General features: G+C 33.6%; 2 protein-coding genes across 2 annotated transcripts; one reads left to right on the top strand and one right to left on the bottom strand.

Annotated features, from left to right (window-relative positions):
• Positions 1-12908: 12908 nt before the first annotated feature.
• LOC133681859 (putative lipid-transfer protein DIR1) lies at positions 12909-13570 on the top strand. Its single transcript, XM_062105030.1, has one exon. It carries the CDS (start codon positions 12981-12983, stop codon positions 13290-13292), a length of 312 nt encoding a protein of 103 aa, XP_061961014.1. The 5' UTR covers positions 12909-12980; the 3' UTR covers positions 13293-13570.
• A 677-nt stretch (positions 13571-14247) lies between these two features.
• On the bottom strand, positions 14248-23339 carry LOC133683117 (signal peptide peptidase-like 3). The gene is made up of 14 exons (XM_062106643.1): positions 23011-23339; positions 22741-22899; positions 22433-22544; positions 22207-22326; positions 21611-21768; positions 19669-19848; positions 18683-18717; positions 18416-18572; positions 17743-17796; positions 17544-17636; positions 15726-15868; positions 15446-15516; positions 14670-14753; positions 14248-14558 (listed from the first exon to the last, which is right to left on the bottom strand). The coding sequence occupies exons 1-14, from the start codon at positions 23152-23154 to the stop codon at positions 14458-14460; spliced, it is 1611 nt and encodes a 536-aa protein (XP_061962627.1). The 5' UTR covers positions 23155-23339; the 3' UTR covers positions 14248-14457.
• Positions 23340-23342: the final 3 nt, after the last annotated feature.

Below are 23342 nucleotides of genomic sequence, written 5' to 3'. Positions count from 1 at the left end.
TCAATATCAATGATATTGTGTGGACGGGGAGCTTGTCCAGAGTCCTTGAATTTACTAGCGAGGGGTCAGTCGTCATCCAAAAAGAGTAATAATAATTACAGAAACTAAAAGGGAAACATCTGCACTCATCCTGCTGTTCATCATTTCAACATTACTAAATTTAATTTGTATTATTTTCGACTATTCTACCCTATAGTCACTGCAGAGAGTGCGAAGCAGTTAAGATCTCAATTTCAAACTTTGGAGATGGTGGGATATGAGATTTAAAGATGGAAAATGACTACTTTTCATTCTATAGTTGAAATCCTGCTGGACTTTAATATGAACAAGAAATAAGTTTCTAGATGAATTAACAAATTAATTGGACATTCACCAGATAATTATACAAAGAAAGGGAGTCCTTGTGGGTTTAGCAGCTGTCCAACTGTTTTGGTTACATATCAATTCTCCAAATTTAATTTAATTGATAGTTAAGGAGACTCTTTCATTGCCTATTAAGATCTAAACTATCGGATCCCATCAACCATGCACTAAGATGTAAGCTTTTTCATGAATCTTCTTGTATCGACATGGATATCAGAGCTTTCTTCTGTAGAGCTATATATATATATATATAAAGAGGAACAAGATATAAGCACCACAACTAACTGCGATTGTGAATTAGTACGCTGTCACTCTCGTGATCAATGTTCAAAGCAATTCTTTCTTAACTTTATGCCCAGACAAGCATTATATACATATAAGAAGTGGTAGCTAGAATCTTAGCAAGTGCTGTTTACAAAAATCTGTTCATTATGTAGGAAAAAATTTAAAAATCACTGTGAAATATATAGTTTGATGACAAAAATTGCATGCTTTCCGTATTTTAAATTAACTTAATAATTAATACACTATTTTTTAATTAGATATATGTGTTGCACGTGAATTATTCAAATATTCAAAATATTAAAAAATACAGCATCCATGACTTCAAATAGTTTGAAGAAACATTCAAAGTCTTTAATTATTTCTAATAGATAAAAATATTATGAAAATGATAGGAGTTTTTTTCCCTCGAAATTACAGAGGAACCGGTGAGCAATGTAGTCTTCTTTTTATTATTAATTGAATCAAGTATAAAATTTGAAAATCATAATCTATAAATCTAGTGAATAAAGAAAAAATGGCCTGTGAAAAAAATCTGTGGTGCTTTGATGTATGTTAAAATCAAAGGTTCTTCTAAGTGATGTTTGGAGGGGAAAAAGTTTAATTAGTGTAATTATAAAAATAAAAAAAATTATGGTCTAAAAAAAGTTATATAAGAAAGTTATATAACATTGAATTTGTTATATGAGAAATACAAAATTGGATATTGAATCTGAAAAGTAAAAGGAATATAGGGTACATAGTATAAATGGGGAAAAAAAGTTATATAGGAAACACATGTTAGGAAATGAAAAAAAGAAAAAAAATATTAAAAAAGTTATAGGAATTATACATGTATTAAATAAGTGTATGATGATTATTTAAACAATTTAAGAGTATTAATTATAGTCTTTTAAAAGTATTTAAGGTATTATCTTCAATCAAAAGTTTCCATAGAGTTTGTTCTTTTATATAAAATTATAGATATGTCATATAAATTGATAAAATAAATTTAGTGAATTTATTAATATTCTTATTATATGTTTACACACACATGTTTGTTAGAGAAAGCACAAAACCCATAATAATATTATTATTTTTTTGGAAATGGGATCCTCTCATGTTTTTTTTATTTTTATTTTTGTTATTGTATAAACACAACAATAATATTAGGGAATGCATATATATATATATAAAATATTATAGAACTACTTTAGTGTTGTAATATCCACCTTTACTATTGTATATTGCTCTACATATATAAATAAAAAAGGTTAGTAAGATAATAGGTTAAAACTCTTATTTCTTCTCAACTTGATATCAGTCATTACACATTAAAACTTTTCTCTTCCTAATGGACTCTGTTGTTGCTGCTGACTTCTCCCTCCACCAAACCAGTGTTATAGCACCGCTGATCGGCCACACATAGGCTGTTGTTGGTGGCCCCTTCCCACAATAGTAGACTCCCTCTCTTGCAGAGCAGAAAAATGGTTTCTCTTCTCATGTTTTTGTCGATCCTCTTCATATTATAGGGACCTTAATTCCAGCCATAATTTCTTTGTCCAATACTCAGCAAGTTATTTTGTTGAAGCTTATGAACAATAATTGGGCCTTGGAATTTGATTTAAATTCAAGTTGATTTTTAATTTTTTAAACCAATTAAATATTATTTTGAGGGGTTAGTTGTGGGTTTATTAAAGTTTATAGGGTTTTTTTTTAGGGTTTTTAAGTGCAAAAAAAAGAGGGCTGAAAATGGAAGTTTTTTTTACAAAAAAAAAAAAGAGCCCATTTTTCACCAACTTGAAGTGGCCTAAGCAAAAATAGTGGATAACATGTCATTGATCTATTTTTTTAACATAAAATAGGTAAAATCATTCAACGAAAAAAAAAATGGCTAAGTGCGCTAACCTACCTAGACCCAAACATGTGGCTTTTTTTTAACTTTGGTTTTAATTATAACTCATTAAAATAACTTATAAAAAAAATTTTATTTTGAATTTTATTTTATTAAATATTATTTAACTTTTACTTAATTTTCAAGCAGCGTTATAACATTCTTTTTATGACATAAACAAATGATTTTTTTATACAACCCTTTATAATGTTTTATTAATAAAAATATTTTGTTGATATTTTACGCATATCTATTTTTATTATTGTATGATTAAATAAGAAATAGATTTCGATAAACAAAATTATTAAACTCAACCAAGTCCATGACATGATTTATGGATTTGACGGGTTGACTCTGATTGTTCCAAAACATCATCATTGTTTTGTTATATAAAAAAATATATTCAAACAACATCATTTTAAAAATATTTTCTAAGTTAAATCGAGTTATAAAAGGGTCATGTTTGAACTTTTCAAGTGGATCGGATCCATCAAATTAACTCACATAATTTAGTTAAAAACTCAGGCTAAAAAAAGGTCCCGGTCTGGAGGTCTACAATCCAACTTGTCAAGTTTGGTAACATTATCAAAAAGTTCTTTGTGACAATACACAAGCAATGTAGTATTCTTATTTGTTTTCTAATACATTTATGTACTCTAAATTGTTAGAATATGTTTTTTAATTAAAATTTGCTATTATTATTATTATTATTATTATTATTATTATTATTATTATTATTATTATTATTATGAGGTGTTGTCTAAGAAAAAAATATCCTAGTTTAAAAAAAATCATTAAAAAATAGAGAGCTTTATTAATCCTTATTTCAGATTATTCGATTTGTGTTATATTAGTTTTGATTTCTTTTTATTTTTATTAAATAAATAAGATATAACAAAAACGTTATATTTCTTTATGGATAAAAGATAATAAGAAAACAAGGGATCATGCTAACAAATTATTTTTTTAGAGAAAATTAAATTATTACATTTTCTAAAAAATAAAAAATTATTGTATAATTAAATAAAAAATTTAAACGGCACACAAGTTGGATATCTTGATTGAGAATGTTAGTATATGGGTTTTCTAAATTGATGGGATTATCGTAAAATTTCTTGGGCTAAAAAAAACCGTTTTTCTTATTAGGTCCAACTCGTTCAACCTGTCATGTATGCACATCCAATCCATCTGTAGGTTTGATCTGCTTCACTGTGAAAATCTAAATAATTCATAATGTCCACCCCACTTGAATATTTGAAAATATTTTGTCAGATCAGATCAGAAAATCAAAAGAGTGGGTATAATGTTTTTTTTTAATTAACATATATGAGTGTTCGAACTAGCTTGCGTGTATTTTTATTAATCCCACAGGCCTTGAAGTTAACGACTATATAGACCTCCAGTGGTTATCATATTAGCAACGATAAGATTCATACCTGAGATCACAAAGGGACAAACTTCTTGATCCCAAGCTTTTATCACTGGTCACCTAATAAATGGTTAGAGTGGGTATAATGTTGATCTCCCTAAACAGTGAGGATTTTAACTTCCTATCTAATATACTTTAAAACAAGAGTTATTATAGGAGTTTTCTACCTCCAAATTAAATTACATACACTTTTAAATCCTAATATGAAAAAATACATGTTTTTGTTGATAATTATTATAAATTCAGATCTTATTCAAAAAAACAAAATTGAATTATCGGATCAACTATTTTTATTAAAATAATAATAATTTATTATTTTTTTCTTGATATTGACTTGGTCAAGTTTGGATTGAATTTAGCCGAATTAATCAAATCATTAAAAACTAGTTATGTCAAATGAGTCTGATTAAGTCATTTTGTTGTCTATTTTAACTAAAAACTTGACTCAAATTATAAATTTCTTAAATCAACTTAACTCAAATCACATGTTTTTTAGATTAATTCCTAAAGTGGATCTGAATTTAATAATTATGTTACTATAAACAAGTATTTAGTTTTTAATAAATAGTAAAGAGTTTCATTTATCTCTTTATATATATATATATAAAAGACATGGCATTAATGATTTTAACTCATTTCTATATGTTTTTCATAAAAAAAAAACAATTACCTTTTCTACTAAAATATGTGTTTTTGGTTATACAATCTTTTATGATTTCCTTAATAAACCTGTGTTGATTTTTTATAAATAATAAATAGTTTCATTTATCTATTTTTATAAGACATGATATTTTATTAATAATAGTCTTAATCGATTGAATAGAGAATCTCCTATGACTTCTCCAAAGACAAACGGTATCTTTTCAACCAAAGTACATGTTTTTTAAACAAGTGTTTAATTTTTAATAAATACGAATTAGTTTTTTTATTGTTAATAAGACACATCATTAATGCTCTCAATTCATGAAATATATTCTTCTTATGGATTTCCTTAAGAAGCAATGTTTAATTTTTTTTAATAAATAGAAATTAGTTTCATTTATATATCATTTTTAATAAGTTACATCATTTTATTTATATTCTCAACTAGTCATTAAATAGAATCTTCTATAATTTTTCATAAAAAATATATTTTCAATTAAAATAATTTTTTAACATATCTTTGAGGATTTTCTCAATGTATTAAATTTTTAATAAATAAGAATTAGATTTATTTGTATTTTTAATAAGACACATCATTTCCTTTAATTGGCTAAATATTTGTTTAAAGGATTATGGTTGATTTAGTGAGGGCAACAACCTTGCCAAGTGGAGGTGCATTTGCATACAGTACTGAGTCCCATTTTATAACCGGATTTAGCTATACTTTAATTGGCTATTTATGGAACTCAATCATTGTTCAAAATTAATTTCTCGAATAATTAGGTTGTTCCAAAAATAATTAAATGTTGTGTCGAAGAGGCATTGTAATACGCACCAGTGCCTCTGTAAGAATGCCACATGTTGATTTCATTTTTTTTTTTTTTGTCGAAAACTAAAATTAAAAAGGAAAGGTCTTAATTGCTTCGCCGCTGTCATCCGGTTCTCAAGTTGCGAAGAGGATAACGACGATCTACAAATTAGAACATCAATACTCTAGAGGAATAGTAGATTACTCCATCTCTCTCTCTCTCTCTCTCTCTCTCTCTCTCTCTCTCTCTCTCTCTCTCTCTCTCTCTAATTAATGCTATATATATATATATATATATATATATATATATGACCTATCCTTTAATCATTAGATTTATCATTACTTCTCCTCTAATTATCCAAAAGAAAAAAATATCATTAAAAGACACAGAACTATGAATGGTTCTTTTTATTAACAAGGGATGATATCTACAACATTCAAGTAGCTTTTAAAATAAGATTTATATTTTAAATAATTAGTTAATTTTTTTTATTTTAGTAATTTAATCTATTTTTTATAATCAGTGACTGATGCTTGGTGCTTGATAAGCTATGATAATTGATAATTGGTATCTGTAAAAGATCACATTTTAAGGGATTTAGGAACTCTCTGGTATTTAAGTAAGTATCTTTTTAAAAGAAAAGACAACAATATTTTAGAGAGACTCTGAAAATAAACATGCAGTGAAAAATAGAGATTGTAAATCTACTTTTATTAAAGATTCATATGGTTTTTATTAGGGGAGAGCAAAAAAACCAAAAAACTGATTAAACCAAGAAAACTGGAAAAAAAAATCTGAAAAAACCGATTAAACCGATTAGAATTTTGAAAAAACTGACCGGTTCGGTTCGGTTTCAGTTTTATAAGCCTGAAACTGAAAAAACCGAACTGAACCGAACCGAACCCAAACAAAAAAAACCCGAGCCAAACCGAAAAAACCAAGCCAAATCGGAAAAAAACCGAGCCAAACCAAAAAAACTGAGGCAAATCGGTTTGAACCAGTTTTTGCTCTAAAAAACCGAACCAAAACCGGTTGGTTTGAACCGGTTTCGGTTTTTTTTAATTTCGGTTTGGTTATTTTTTTGATAAAAACCGAACCGAACCGAAAATGATCACCCCTAGTTTTTATAGCTTGTAAGTCTTGTCTTGATAACATTATCGAGGGAAAATATCCCTGAAACATTCATTAAAAAAAGGATGAATTAATATCTTTAACACATCATTAATAAGGGACAAATGGTAGGTTCTTTTGAAGACTTTTATACACCTAAAAGTGTAGAGAGATAAGATACTTGACCTCAATATTTTATGTTAAGGATTACGAGGAAAAACAAGTCTTGTGGCTTAATATAAAATCTACAAAGATCATTAGTTCTATATCCATTTGGTCTCGGAGAGATGCTGAGCCCTAGGATGTTGGGCCTGGCAACTTGCCAAGTCCACATATATTTGGGCTTAGCGTGTAGCTGAGCCTTGGGGTGTTAGGTATGACAACTTGCTAGATCCACATGTATTTGGGCTTAGCGTGGAACTAAGCATAGGGGTTTTGTAAGATCTATATGTACTGGAGCTCAGCATACAACTAAGTCTAGGGATGTTGGGTTATCATCTTGTCTTTGGTCCTTCTAAACATAGATTTTAAGCTAAGTAACATGTATAAAACACTTTGATCAATTAGTAGCCCCCTAAATTTAGGCATATTTATTATGCAAAGATTTTGAAAGGTTATCAGCTTTAATGAAAATCTTTTTACTTGAGAGTTGATTGTCCCATTAATGAGAGATTGTTGACCTTTCCTATGAGGTTTGTCTTTGTAGAATTATTAGGATTCTTTGTGACCATGTGTCTCATCTTTATTTGAAGGAAATGACTAGGTGGCTTATCCTTATTAAAAAAAAGGTGTCCCTTGAAAAACAAAACAGTAGTGTGCATTCAATGCAATAATTGAATAGACTTTTGGATATATGAGATGACATGAAAGGTCAATTATCTAACTGTGAAAGTGAAAAGTTGTTTCCTTTATAACCTTAGTTGTTCTTGCTTTTATCTTTCCTTTTACTTTCATCCTTTTTAATTTCTAAAACCAATAACTTTGTTGAGAGAAAAACCTTAGCCAATTATGCTATAATTTGAGAAGAAAACCATCATTTTAGGTATCTCCTACTAAAAACTTCTTTTTCCTTCTTTACTTTAATCAGAAAAATGGACCTAAAATGAGTAAAATATATCCCTAAGAGAAAGGGTTTGCTGCCGCTAATAAGAAGTTCAAGTTTCAACCTGAAATTAGATGAAGCAATAGGTGACATGGGTCCATTAGAATGGACCCCAGAACTAGAAGGGGTGGAATCCCAGTATCCACCTCTAGGAGAGGGAGATTAGTTCTCCCTATAAGAGATTTTTTTTCTCCTATTATTACTAGGGAACCTCAAGGTAGAGAAATGCCTTTGGCACTCTAGGTGTAGAGGACATAGAGTTTGTTAATGATCGACATGTAAGAGAGTACACAACTCAAATGTTTGTTAAGGCTGAACATATCTATCAACCAACCTTGGACACTGTCTAAGGTCATTTTAAAATCACATTTTCCTTTTGCGCATATATATATATATATATATATATATATATATATATATATATATATATGTTGGGGTACACCTTCCCCCTATAGAACTTGTTAGGAAAGTTTTTAGATACTACCATTAGGGTTCATGCCAGTTGCACCCTAATGAGTGAATAATTTTATTTGCCTTTGATAAGTTTCTTGGGCTCGTCAAAATCAAGCCTATAGTTAATATCTTTAAGACTTGTTACCATCTGATCGTTGACACTGATGGTGGCAATGACATGTATTGGTTATTTACCTTTACCAACATAACCATACGAGCAATAAAGGGAATTATGTAAGGAAAGCTTGCCCATGTCAAGAAATGGAAAGAGAGGTGTTTGATAATGAGATATAATGGGTCAATCAACCCCAGAGGTAGGATACAATAAATTTAGGGTTGTTCCCATTATTAAAGGGTACCTCCCCCTGATATTAACAGTAAACCTTGTCTAAATTCAGATAAAGAAAAAACATGTGTTGCATTAACATTAGCCTCAATTGAGTACGAAGTCAATAGGATGTCCAGATAGCGCTATAAGTCATGTTGCAAAGTATGGAGCTTCCTTACCTCTTATTTTCTTTGTACATTTAAGTTCACTACTGACTTTATTTTTGTACATGATTAACAGCTGAAGAAGAAAGAAAAACTTCAGCAAGGTTTATAGAGGAGAGTTCACGAAAAGGGTCTCCATCTCTTAACTTGAGTAGAGGTAAGGCTAGATAAGAGATGGAGGGTGACCTTGTCATTATAGATAAACTCCTTATCCTTAAGGACACAATAGCAAGAACCATGACTTTTGTAGAAACAGAAGATAGGGGTAGTTATACTCTCCTACCTGGGGGGTCAAACAGATCTACCAGGCCATGTTGCAAAGTATGCAGTTTCCTTACCCGTTGTTTTTCTTTGTACATCTAAGTTCACTATTGACTTTGTTTTTTGTGTAAGACCGATAACTAAAGAATAAGGAAAAACTTCAGCAAGGTCTATAGAAAATATTTCAAGAGGATCTTTATCTCTTAACTTAAGTAGAGGCAAGGCTAGAGAAGAGATGGAGGGTGACCCTATCATTATAGATGAACTCCCCGTCATTAAGGACTCAATAGTGGGAACTAGGACTCCTATAGAAATAAAAGCTATGGTAGCCATACTCCCCTACCTAGGGGTTAAACAGATCTAACTTTTTTGAAGTGATTGCAATCGTTGTTGCCCATTTTAAGAGAAAGAGGGTCTCTATTTTTATGGTGTCTAGTGTTCCAGCCTCAAATATAGAGGCTCATGTGGTGACATTCCTTCTGCTTTGAGTTTTAACTTTGTCTACAAATTAAAAGCTGCTGCAGTGGAGCCCTTTACCTGGGTTGTTCATGAAAAAGCTAAATTTAAGGATGTTTTTACTAACTTTATCCTTGGTGAGGCTTCCCTTCAATGGCTAAGGAAGAAAAAATTTATGGAAGCTAAACTGAGGAGCCTCAAGGTGACCTATACATTGCTAAAGGAAAATATGCAAGGCTTTATTCTTCAATTGGGCTCCACTGAAAAAAAAATCATGTTGATTATAATCGGGTGGATACCCTAAAATAGACGATCCTTAAGGCAAATGCCACCCAAGACTGCCCAAGGGCTGAGCTTCTCGCTATCAGAAAAGAAGCCTGGAGTTCTCGAGCGCAGCTGGAGACTTTGACGAACTCTTTTGAGAAGTTCCAGGAATTGTTTGAAAGGTCTGCAACTTTGTCTAAGATAATTGGAGACAAGATCTTTCATGTTATACCCAACTTGTATTTCTTTAATCAATAAAAGGACATGTAGATGGAATTAAGTATTTCCTTCCATCCAGTCCTGATGCTTAATTTTATAGATGTGTTCCTTACTAGGGCTACAATTACCTAACATGGAGAATATCTAGTTGAGGAGCATGAGCTAGATATTTAAGCCTCTGCCCCCTTCTCCCCTTAACTATGTAAACAACCTCAGCTTTGTGGGGTTTATCCATGTGAAACCTTGTTATTTTATAAATTTAATTTTTTTTTTAATTTTTGTGTTGACTTATGTAATCTGTATGGATCTAACACCTATAGTAAAAAATTCCATATAGGGTCCAAAGCCCTTGGAAAATTGTTGAGAATTTGTATAGGTCTAACACCCATACTTAGAAAATTATTTATCAAATTTTAGAAAGAATCAAGCTTTGAATTTTGCCTAGCCTTTGTAAGATTTACCCCTTGCTTGAAATCGAGAGGAAATCAAGGTTGTAGTTATATCTTTATATTCCCAACGGATCGTTGAGATGCCCCTAGAATTGCATGGAGATTGGTGTTATTACATTGTAAATATGAAGTCAAATCTCATAGAGAGGTATGGGGTCATTTCCCTAGGGAGATGTCATTTCAATCTCATCCTTGGAGAGTTGTGCAATTGCACTAAAAGATCATGTCAATCCCTTCTAAGGTAAGATGTGCAATCACACTAGCTAGAAAGACTAAGTTGATCCTTTCCAATATAAATTATGGAATCGCATTAGAGAGATTAAGTCCATCTCATCCTTAAAAGAGTTATCAGACCATTTTCCTGGGGAGATGTTGTGTCAATCTCATCCTCGAAGATTTATACAATCGCACTAGGAAGACCATGTCAATCCCTTCCAATGTAAGTTTTGCAATTGTAATAGGAAGACTGAGTTGATCCCTTCTAAGATAAATTATGCAATCACATTAGGAAGACTGAATTCATCCCATCCTTAGAAGATTTATAGGGCAAGTGCCCTTAAGCAACACTTGGAAAAAAAAGAAAACATCATTATTTTGAACTAGTTAATCCATACATAAGAAACTTACATTCTTAGTCATTGACTATGGTACATTTTATTGCCCTTTAAGGTATAATCAACTCGATAATTTGGGTATCTAGTTTTTATTGAGATCATGGTCTCAGTTTTATAGGTGATGAGAGAATAATGTTTTTCTAGTAGATGTCTTTTAGGTAGTTGATTCACTTTACCTTGGATTGTTGCCAAAGATACTTCACAAGTTTTATTATTTGAACCAACACTCTATTTGCACTTATGAAAAGCTTTGAGATCTCAAGGTTCCAATGACATTCATGTAGTCGACAAATATGTAGCCCAAAATTTGCTTGTCTCCCCAAGTCCCTGAGAAAAATAAGAGAAATCATATTCTGACTTAGAGCAATAAAAATGGTGTTTAGCCTTCTGATTCTCTTACAAATAGTTTACATCAAATATCCTTGGTAGATCATGTCTTCCAAGTTGATTTACAACATTCTTGGTCATTAAAGTAGTCTCTTCTATTGATGAACTTTATTGGTATCATTAATGGGAACAAAACAATGAACATTATCCTCCTAGTAGTGATGTTGTACTCAAAATTGATACAAGTTTAACACAAAGGCCATTGAAAACCATGATAAAGATTGGTTCCCAAATATTGTATTGGGTTTGATGGGCTTGACGATTTCTTTATATAGCTAGTACCACCTCAATCAGGAGTCTGACTAGGTTGAAAAGTTGTTAATGCTTTGATAAAGCAATTGTGCTAGCAGTCGCAGGGAGGTCCATGACATATCCTATTCTAGGTTTGTCTTGATTATCTGCCATTAATTGATAAGAGATGTCAAAAACTAATTCAGGAATAACAATTGATGGTTTTTTTTATCATTATTCCCACAAACGACGCCATTGATGATGTTCCAAAAAATCCAAGTAGCTTAGAAGCAAGGCTTATATCTTGGATAATTGGCTAATATCTTGGTTATAGCATTTTGATCCACTTGGCTAAGATGGTTGGCGATCAATGTCTAGTGTCTAATAAGTCAAGATGGTCTATGGCTAGTACCTATAAAAAGCTTATTTTGATTTGATAGAGTTTGAGACTCTCTAAGTAAATATATTTTTTAGAGAAAAGACAATGATATCTTAGGGAGAGACTCTGAAAATAAACATACAATCGGAAATAGAGATTATGAACTTGCTTTCATTGAAGGATTCATAGGGTTTTTATAACCCATGATTTTTGTCCTAATAATATTATCAAGGAAAAATACCCTTGACATATTCATTAAAAATGGATAAATACCCCTTACAAATTATTAATCAAGGATAAATATCTCTTACACATTATTAACGAGGGGTAAGTGGTAGGTTTTTTTAAAGATTTTTATGTACCTAAAGGTGTAGAGAGAAATGAGTATCTCTGGCCTCAATATTTTATGTTAAGGATTATTAAGGAAAAACAAGTAAAGTATTGTGGCTCGATATGATACTTATAAAGATCATCGGTTCTATATAAATTTGAGCTCAGAGAGATTTTGAGTCTAACAACACATAATTGAACTTAAGGATGCTAAGTCTAGTAATTTTATCAAACCCATATATATTTGGATTCAGTATTTTATTGGATTTGACAACTTATCAAGTATATCTCAATACATAGTTGATCACAATAATATTAAATTATCACGTCCTTTTAAACATAGATTTTAAGCTAATCAACATCAATAAAACACGCTTATCCAAAGGTAACGCTGAACTCGAGACCTCACCTTCTTCCAAAGAGTAGCACTTTGAGAAGAACTGTTTTTTAAGCTCTACTTGAAAAAGAGATGCAAGCATGCATGGTTAATTAATTTGCTTAAATAATACCCTTTAACCACCATCCTAAATCACGGCATTACTATAGGTTACAGTGGGGCCCAAGGATATACAAGCCCTTATGTTCAGACAGAAAGACAGATCCAACAAACATTTCTCCACCGCAAGTTCACAATCCGTGATGCCACAGTTCAGTTCAGCGTATTGATTGATGGATTAGGGAAACCTGCCAAGTTCAACTCACGGGCTACCCTTATTTCCTATCCCTATCCTTCTTCTTTTCCTATATATAATCGAAACCAAAACCGCCCAAGAAGCAACAAAAGAATATAAACAAGAAGATCAACTGTCTCTCTGCCTGGTTTGTATTCCAAGAAATGGAGAAAGTCCAAAAGCTCTTCTGTGTGGCTCTATTGCTTGCAGTACTAGCCATAGCAAGCAATATTGCGAATGCCCAGAGTACCATATGCAAAATGCCTGTTGCTGGCCTAATGTCATGCAAGCCTGCTGTAACTCCTCCTAACCCTACCGCACCCTCGGCAGACTGCTGCTCGGCACTTTCGCATGCTGACATAAACTGCCTTTGCTCCTACAAAAATTCCAACCTGCTCCCTTCCCTTGGAATCGACCCAAAACTTGCCATGCAGCTCCCTGGCAAGTGCAAGCTTCCTCACCCTGCTAATTGCTAGACTACCGATCGTAATCGATCCAAGGGTTTTCCTCTACATATATGTATCATGTCATAAACGTCTGCCAAAAGAAGAGATCATAAATCAAGGAAGAGTACAATAAATCAGCTAACCTTCTATGCTCCTCTTGATCAGCGCTTTAGAAGTTGGCAAAGTACCAGCTAATTATCCTCCTGATTGTGATTTGATGTAATTCCTTGTTGCGAGTTCTTGTTTGTTAGTTGATGAGTCTGTATTAAGCTTAAGTTAATCCAATGTTATCGTGAAAATTTGTGTCAGTACTGTGCTTGCTATCCACTGCTTCGTGCTTATTATCCCATGGAGTCCCACTGCCTTGCCGTGCTTGGTCACTGTCATCTGCAAGGTGTAAGAAGGGATCTATTATTGGCAGGAAAAAAAAAATAGTTGCGAGTATATATATATAGATAGATAGATGCATGGTTATATATTGTGGAATCAATGTTGGTAAACAATCCCCTTCGACTAAGATTGAACTTGCACAAGGACAATGATTGAAACTAATTAATGGCAAAAAATTCAAGTGCTCCAGGACCCAGGAAAATATGGATCAAGCTCTTACGTGCTTGGAGTAAAAGATTTGCTTCAACTTAAATTGTTATTGCTTTCTTCTTTTTTGGTTATTTTTGGCGATTTTAGGTTTTCTATATCCTGCAAAAAGCAAGGAGCCACTGGAGTTGATCACGTACAATAATTGCAATATTCTTTTCATATGAATATTCCTAGGCTCCCGTAATTATCCTCATGGTGTAGGGAAAGTTGTCCTGATGTCTGAATTGATTACATGGATCATATCACATCAAATGACAGTTCAGTTTTACATGTTTCAGCAGTTCGACCTGTTTTTTTTTAAAAAAAAAAATTGTGTTAGATATTTTTTAATTATTTTAATGTGTTAATATAAAAAAAAAATTGAGAGAGAGAGAACCATTGACTCTTTGTAAACAAAATTAATTACGATTTTCTTTATCATATATGTCACAATATATCAAGACTGGCAACAATTGTAGAAGTACATACACGTGAATTAATTACAATGCAAGATTTCAAGAAGAAATGCAGTTAGACGTTCAGCCCGCTTGTAAAGCTTTAGTGTTCTAAGAGTAATTTCCCTTGCAGCTTATGAAGAAATAACTGGTCTACAGCTTCATGCATCGCCAGAAGAAACCCTTGATGAAGCTTCTTCAGAACTATAATTCCAGAGGTTTTTCAGCTCTCCTCGCACTAAAGCCAATAGGACACAAGTTCCTGATAACAAAGTGAATAGAAGCAAAGTTTTGTGACGAGCAAATCAGAATGAAAATGCAATAGCAAATCAGAATAATTATGTCCAGAATGAAAATGCAATCACCCAATTACCTAGAGTACAAGGAACAAGATAGAGGAGTGCAGGTTGACCATGCCCATTCATTAGATATAAGCCCAGGTACGTCAGGAAAAGACCTGAAACAGGAAAATCAGTATCACAAAGGAGACAGATACCATAACACCAAGGTCCTTCCTCCACCCCCACCCCCCCCCCCCCCCCCCCCCCCATTTCACACTTTGACGAGTAAGAGAAAGGTACACAAACTGAGAACCAATAAACTCTGTTAAATTCTATACAAATAACAGATTGTTTACAGTATTGTTTACAGGTACGTGGATTTCAGTGGTAAATTTTCCACAGCTAATGATTGATGATTGAAAGAATTTCCACAATCAGTCGCAAAGTAAGAAAACACTACACATGTCAGTACTTAAATATCAAAAACTTCAGGTGCTTGAAATTGTTGCAAAGACCTGATTTGGACAAAGGACTGGAATCTGAATTTGTACTACTCAGAAGTAACAAAATATTCTTGCAACAAATATGGTAACATGTGGTGAATTTTGACTATCTATTTGGTAAATTTAAAACATTTACACCAAGGTGCCAACTAGCTTGCCTAAGAAATCACTTGGTGCCATCCTTAAAAACCTAGGATTGAAACCTAATTTGCACTTGGGATAAGAAAAATATAGGGGGGGGGGGGGGGAGTTTACCCTGCTGTGTAGTGTACTCATTAACCAAAATAACATAGCATAGAAAAGAAATTCACTGACATAATTGCAACTGAATTAAGATACAGCAAAGATTCTGCAAGAATGCTCACCGACTCCATAGCCAACTGTCAACCAAATAAAATATCCATTTGCTATACCCTTCTTGTTTGTTTTGTCGTATCTGAGACAAGCAAGAGAAAAAATATGCAGCGTATGTCAAAGAAACTGTCCCACATCTAATAAATACAAGAAAACATAGCAATATAGAATATTGAGAACGGGCCACCCACAACAAGGTTTATATCTTTTGGATAAGTCTTGTGGATAGAACTCAGACTCAACTATGTGCTAATGCACAATTTATAATCTAAGGTGAAGTTAGCACGCTACCTGAAAGCAAATGATACAAGCAAGCCAGGAAAAAGAATGTCGCCAAATCCAATCATGTCATAACCACCCCAAGGGTCAGCAAATCGAGGGATTCTTAAAAGCATCGGAATAGTTTCCCCGCCACTGTTGTCACCTCGAGCAACCTAAAGAAAGAGAAGGTAACTCAATACAAAAACTCATCCAGTTATAAATTCTAACAAACCCTCCCATTTATGTCCCATCACAAGTTCTCCAAACAATTTTACTGTTGAAGATGTATTCATATCAATGGAAAATTTATTAAGCAAAGAATCAAAGAGCAAATGGCACAAAACAGAAATATCATTAGGAACATTCTTACAGAATCAGAAGGGCTCTTTTATGTGTCTTTGTGTATCAAAGATTTTGTACTGACTAGTGGAGTGCTGTAATCATGGTCTTCATTTTTCACTCTTAACTTGTCTATAGTAAGTCACATTAGATGTTGTACAGACAGGTAGGACCATGGCCCATTCGCATGTAATGGACTAAAAAGCAGCAGTATGAGATTCAAAAACCTATTAATCAATGACAACAGTTGAGAAGGAACAGGGAAACAACAGTCCTCTTTCACTTTCCTGAGCATTTAAGGCAAAGGCAACTCCAAGAAAAAGGAAGCAATGATAGAAGAACGGGTGCAAAGGCGTAAGAATTTGAAGGAAAATAAAAAAGGAAGAGATGCGGCAAATTTCTACAATTGAGTTCTAAGAAAGATGAGACTGCTAAAAAAAACAGCCAAACGTAGGGGTGACAAAAGAAAATAGAAAAAGCTTGTGCTTTCCAAGGGCAGATCCCTCCATAGCAATCATTAGCTTTTGGCTAAATAAACTTAACTCATTCCCAAGATGTTAATCCACACAAAAAATACCCGGCTGCAGATAATACTTTGAAAGAAACTATACATCAGCCTAATATAAACTTATTCATGATTTTGCATCTCCCAAAAGTACAACTCAACTCAATTCAACTAAGAACTCAATCCATTTAGTCATGTTTAAGGCCAAATATTTGGCAAGCTAATCCAACATCTAATCAATTTCCACCACTTCCAGTGAGATCATTTCAGGTCTACCTCTATCATTCTCTTACATACATTCAACTCAATCCAATCCCGCTTCCATGCTATATTGTAAAATGACCAAAGCATCTCAACATTCCTTCACCAACTCTTCCTTGACAAGATTGAGCACCACCTCCAACTTTTATCGAATGGATTCATTTCTTATCTAGTCCTTTCTTGAATCATTTAATATTCTCATCTTTGTAACACCAATTACATAAACATGTTGCTGCACCACTGTCTAACACTCACTGCCATTAAGCATTGCTGGCATAAACACAGTCTCGTACATTTCATCAGTCTATCCTTTTCCATATAATGCAACTTAAGTGCAGTAACAGTCCATTAAATAATCTCCCATTAAAAGACTCCACAAGTATCATTTTATCCATATGTACTTCCTGTTATGTATAATGCAACTTAAGTGCAGTAACAGTCCATTAAATGATCACCCTTACACATTGCAACTCTACATCAACCAATCTTACAAAATTCACAATTGCTGAGCTTTAAACTTCCCATCTTCTTTATACTGGATCAACAAACAGAGACTTCCCTACATTTGGTCTCAATGCTTTCATTTTCATACATCTATCAAAAACATAATTTCAAGCACTATAACCACAACTATCAGTCTTTTTTGATGACGTAAACTTTCCATGTTCAATCTAAAAGCAATGCAGCATGTGTATGAACCACATGATGGTAAGGAATGTTGAATATACAGCAATAATACTTACCACAATCATAACACTCTGATGGAATATTATTGGTGACAGAAAGACCCAGAAGATGTCATAAACAAATGCACAACAAAGAAGTACTGTAGCAACCTGAGTCACCATAGAAATATCAGATAAGAAAGGAAGAAAAAAAAGTCTAAGCAAATGCCATGAATGAACAACACCATGAATGCTGACAAAATAAGAGTGAAGGTACCTTAATATTAGGTAATCGAGCCACCTGCAAGACAGTTATCATCAAGCAGATGCCCTGACAACAAAAAAGTCATTATTTATTGAAGAGCAGGAGAGTAGACATGATCTAGACAATGTACAAACAACGTCAACGGGTCATATATAGAATATATTGCATCAAACCACTAGTTCCTAAGCATTGAGAGAATATGTCCTTGTTCTTTTATTTGAAAATGAACACATGCTGGTAGCAAGAAAACTAAAAAGCCAAAAGCCACGAAATATGGAGGCTTCCAGATTTATGGGCCTGATACCATCTGTTTACAGCGATCCCAAAATGCAAACCACAACAGATTCTAAATCAACCCTCGTGAAGATGAAGAGTAAGATCTCAACTCCACATCATTTTGGCTACATGATCAAGAAATGAATATTTAAAACCATCACAGCATAAGAACAGTCCTGAACAAAAACTTGCACACATGCTTTATGCAATGAAATTTAATTGCATCAAATAAATAATCCAGAGGATAGACCAGACACATCAACCAGATATAAAGTTATAACTTGCATGAGGTGACCTAGTAGTCTTTCTAGGAGCTTGGTCAAACTTAACAACTAAAGTTATTTCCACACAATATAACAATTGATCAATAAACTAACCTTGTTTACAAGTATTGATAAATGAAACTTACAAGAATATCCTGCCCAGCCCATGAATACGATGCTTGCCGATTAATAGCCCAGAAAATGGCAAATGCCACACAGCAGAATAATACAATAAGTGATAAAAGAGAAGTTTCTCCAAGAAGAGGTAAATTTAGCTTCTTCCGCCCACAGTTTTTGCATATTCTGCTCCACATATAAGAAAAGTGAGTAACATGAATGTAGTGTATAACATAAAATCCACAAGCTCACCAGTTCACAAATTAAGAAACGCAAGAAATCAAGTACCAGTATACCTTAAAATAACTGTTGTTATGCAATTGTGCATCCCCTGAGGAAAAAAGAAAGTACTTCAATAAGCATGATGCAGAATTAGTTGCTGCCCATTAAACATGTTTTTAAAATTAAATGAAAACAAATGTGTATAAATTAATTTGTATACAAAAGAAGGAGATTTTATTAGAGGAAAGAAAACTAATACTCAAAAGGAGAATACAACATCCTATCAAATAACAAAATGAAACAGCTAGTTTAGAATAACAAAGCACTTCGATCCCTTTGCATGTCTGCTAAAGGCGTGCCTCCTGGAGTATCTGCTAAATATTAGCAAAATAAATGGTTTTCAGTGAGTTTACATGCAGTTGTTTTCTAAAGATTATTTAGAGATGGATGAAGGTAGTTGGGAAATGAGAGGAAAAAATAACGAAGAAAGAAGAAAAAGAAGAAAGAAATGTTTTGAAATGAAGTGACAGTTCATTACATCTATCACTAGCTTATATCTCATATATATAAGAACAGAGTATAAAATTACTTTACTACCCTTGACTCCACACTATAAATAATAAACACGCCTAACAACATATGCACTCAATGATTCAGACAAACTATGGATAAGAACTTTAATCAGTGTCCATTGCAATCTAACATGCATTGGCCATGTGTCAGCTGAGTGTCTAAAATCCCAAAAGAGAAAAGAACTGTATTTTTCAACAAAAAGGAAACATTATAAATGCGTCAAGAAAATGGAAAAAGCAATTATACTTCTTCAAACCATGGGCGGAGGAGTGGACGTATGACATGCAGGAATTAAACTGACCAAGCGCAGCTTCAGATCCACTCTATTATATCTTTATGTCTGTTATTCTTTTAAAAATGGTACCATTCCCAAACAATAAGCTCAAAATTACAGTTTCATGAAATTTTCAGTTGGAGTTCATCAACTATAACAAGCCCTTGTTTCAATGCTTTAATATTAGCAATTCGCCAATAAGGAAATTTGTACCTCAATACCACCAATGCAGAAGAGTACGATCAGCAGCCAGACAAACCAGCTTGACATGAAGAAGTAAAGTAGCAACAAAAATGCAGATGCTGTTATCACAAAAACTACTGCACTCTTCACATCAATATCAAGGAAATCTTTCTCAGCGTTGTCTTTGAATGCTGAGACATTGGAAGTTTCCTGGCCAATGAAAGGGGGGAATAGTCAAATACTTCTCGACTAAGCATAATTAAGCAATAACAGAAGAATTTAAAAAACAGGAAAAGGAATATACATGCATACATAGACACGTATACACACACGAGAATGTGTGTGCACGCATGTCAAGGAGATCAAGAACATAAATAAAGGCAAGTAAATGTCCATGAAGATTTTGCTTCAGGTGATGGAAATACCCATGTCTCATTCTCATTCCAATACACCTTTCTTTCAGTGGCATTCTACCCATAGGTGAATTTATAAGTATCTAAGGTGTTCAGGGATATTTTGCGAAGCATAAAGTGGTACCAATGCTTTCAATTTCAATGGCATAAAACACGTTTAAGAAAATCTAAGGGGTACCTGCTTCTTTAATCCTTTAACATTTTCTTAACTCTATTTGATCCTTTCAACTTCAATTTATCCTAGTTAGTTATCTAAACTACATAAAAAATTATAATCAAATACATTGCTCCACAATACCCCTCAGTATCTATACCAATTGACATGTCACTGGTTAAAGAATATTTGCTGAATATTGTACTTGATTAGGAATTTTTAAATAATTCCAATACTGAAAAAAAGAAGAATTAAAGTTGAAAGACTCAAATGAAAAGTGCAGGAAGAAAAAGGACTAAAATCTGATAGTTTCATTTCCCAATCTCTTGACTGGCAACAAAGCCAGACCAGAACTGTTTGGGAAACCATTTGCAGCGGAAGCCAGTTTACAGTGCGCGTTGGGCGCAAAAAAAGAGTTAGCCTAGGAAAGAAGAACATAGCTTACACCTGCAAAAGATTCGGTTCACCAGATGGGGATATGAAATTTGGTTCTGCAGAAAAATAAGAATATATACAATAATTCTGGCTGGAAGTGTTTCTCTTTGCAGAAGTGAAACAAACTAAATGTGGTTGGTAACTACAGTAGGATGTTCTGTAGAGTGATTCCCATTTCATCCAGTTCTATTCAATTCAACAATGGAACAACTGAAACTTCTATTTGTAGAAGCATCTCATATCTTTCTTGTTTTGGATTCACCAAGTCAAAGTATTTTCATCAAAGTGTTGCCAAACAATGATCTTTTAATGGAAGCATTTCCAACAAGCTTAAAGGAAAATATGAGAGACTCTTATTTCTTGAAAATCCTTTCATTCAACAAATCCTGATTACTTGTTCCAATGAATGATCCATACGCATTCTAAAGTTAACTTCAATAAGTAAACACTATCTTACTGTTCACTATCAAAATGTCCCATAAAAATAAGAAAAACCAAATTAATATGTATCAAGTAGCTTGCCAGAAAAATATATCAAAAAACTAGAAAGGTGAAGCATTGTGGAAAATATAGACTCCTAAAATGTATAGCAGATCCCCAATATGTTATTCACAACACACATATTCTTACTAGGTGATGGAAGAATTTAAAATGAATTGATCTGTTTAGTCCGTAAAGAGGAAGAATTTAAAATGAATTGATCTGTTTAGTCCGTAAAGAGAACATCTCTGGGAGAGAATTTATGGACTCCAAAATGTCTATCACGGCCATTTATTCTCACCTGACAAACAAGGGCTTTCCAAGTCGCACTAGTTACAGGACATTTACTTGCTTTAAGCTATTTTTGTAATGATGGCAATCCAGCTAAAAACCCATCCCATAGACAGGGAAAAGAAGAGCAAAGAAAGGGAATAAAGATGCCAACAACTTGAGTGTAGACTTGAAGACACAAATAAGAGTGCATGTTAACCTTCGGTGACAATTCATTATACCGCTCCTGAGCCTCCTCAGAAGCAGCTATCTCAGACCAAAGTGAAGCACAGACAACTGTTCCAACGGCCATCATCCATAAGAATATCACCGACAAATCCATTGGAGGACGAACGGGTGCATAGAACAGAAGCTCCACTGTATTATGAAAATCCATAAAAAGAATTAGGAGTGGTATACATGCTGTGTTTGTGTTGAGTGAGGGTTTGGGTGGGGGCAGAAGGCAGAAAGAGAGACTGCAAGTTGTTTTTCAAATTTTGAAGGGCAAAGAACAGCTAAAACTAATGGCTCTCATGCTTAATTCAATTTATTAACTATGCTTCTGTACAATCATTGACATTATATACAGGAAAAATAAACATTATAGCAGTTCTGGTGCAAAGCCTAAACATGACCGTATTTCCATTTTTTCTAGCTGACTAGTGATCTTCACCCATCACCTCACTTTCCTATCTAACTCATACCTACATGCAGCACAAATCATCATGGCTTCTTTTGAAGGTCTCATAGTGTAAGACAGTGCTAGCTAGATAAGCATACATAATCATGACAAAACTGTAAGGACTCAATGATCACCTTTCTGTCCATCCACAACAGATCTGTTCAGAGATTGACCCCCTGACTTTGGAATCAGTACAACAGGGATTGACACATCTTGGGCAGAACTATTCTTTTCACAACCCATCTCGGCAAGCTCTAAAAGAATAAATTCAAACACAAAGAAACATAAGTTACAGTCAATTCAAAAGGAAGGATAAATGACCAACTCCCCAACATTCCAACAATCTAAATAAACTACAACCTTCTTTGTCATTTATCACCAACAGAGCTGCTGCACCTCCGGACTGAGCAACTTTAGCCTTTGTTGTGAAGTCACAGTCACCGCGCACAGCCATGGCAACAGAACCAGATAGCTGCAGAACAGGAAAATAGCCATACCATCATTTATAATTCAGAAAATTTTATGGATGAAGACCAATAGAATTGTGACAATACACGACTCCCTCCCTCAAAATTTCATTATTCAAAACCTTATGACACCACCAACTACATTTTCTATTCCCGGTTGAAAGTACTCAGATAAGCAAAAGAGCAGCGGAAAAACCTTACCTTGGAAGAAGAAGGCGAACAGCTATTTAACGGATTAGAGAAAATAGCCGTTAATCTGACACCATTTCTCTCCTCTTTTGGCAGAAGAGCTCCAAATCTTGCAGTTATCCCGGTCAAAGTCTCACCTCCGGCACCATTAACCCAGTTCTTAACCTTGACCTACAACATTTTAGGTCAAAAAACAAGTTCCATTACCAAAATTGTCATTTGCATTTATCAAATTTGAGACCGAATTCGGGAAATGTGAGGAAATCAATAATGCGAGCGAACCAAATTGTAAGGATGGTCGCAGGCAGGGAATTTGGGGGAATCGCCGTCGTGAGAAGCTTCCTCTGCGAACGAGAGACCGATCAGAAAGAAAATGCAGAAGAAGATTGTGTGAAGAGAGCAACTTCTTCTTGAAGGAAACGCCATGGATGGCTATGAAAATTGAAAATGGGAACCCAGATTTGAAATGCAGAAAGATATTGAATCGTTTTCTCTCTTTCTCTTGCTTGTGTTGAAGAAGAAGGAAAAGGAAAGGGGAGGGCGAGTAGTCGGTGAAGGAAAATTAACGTACTGTTATGACGAGACACGTCTCATGTTTGATCTTTTGTTGTTTC

The sequence above is a fragment of the Populus nigra genome, chromosome 2, assembly GCF_951802175.1.
Source record: "Populus nigra chromosome 2, ddPopNigr1.1, whole genome shotgun sequence".
In the NCBI taxonomy this organism is placed as follows: domain Eukaryota; kingdom Viridiplantae; phylum Streptophyta; class Magnoliopsida; order Malpighiales; family Salicaceae; genus Populus; species Populus nigra.
This window is presented reverse-complemented; position numbering and strand designations above follow the sequence as displayed.

Coding starts and splice junctions, on each gene's coding strand:
- LOC133683117 (XM_062106643.1), bottom strand. CDS start 23,154: ATGGCGTTTCCTTCAAGAAGAAGTTGCTCTCTTCACACAATCTTCTTC. Junction 22,900..23,010: donor GCGACCATCCTTACAATTTG/GTTCGCTCGCAT, acceptor AAAATGTTGTAG/GTCAAGGTTAAGAACTGGGT. Junction 22,545..22,740: donor GTTCGCCTTCTTCTTCCAAG/GTAAGGTTTTTC, acceptor CCTGTTCTGCAG/CTATCTGGTTCTGTTGCCAT.
- LOC133681859 (XM_062105030.1), top strand. CDS start 12,981: ATGGAGAAAGTCCAAAAGCTCTTCTGTGTGGCTCTATTGCTTGCAGTA.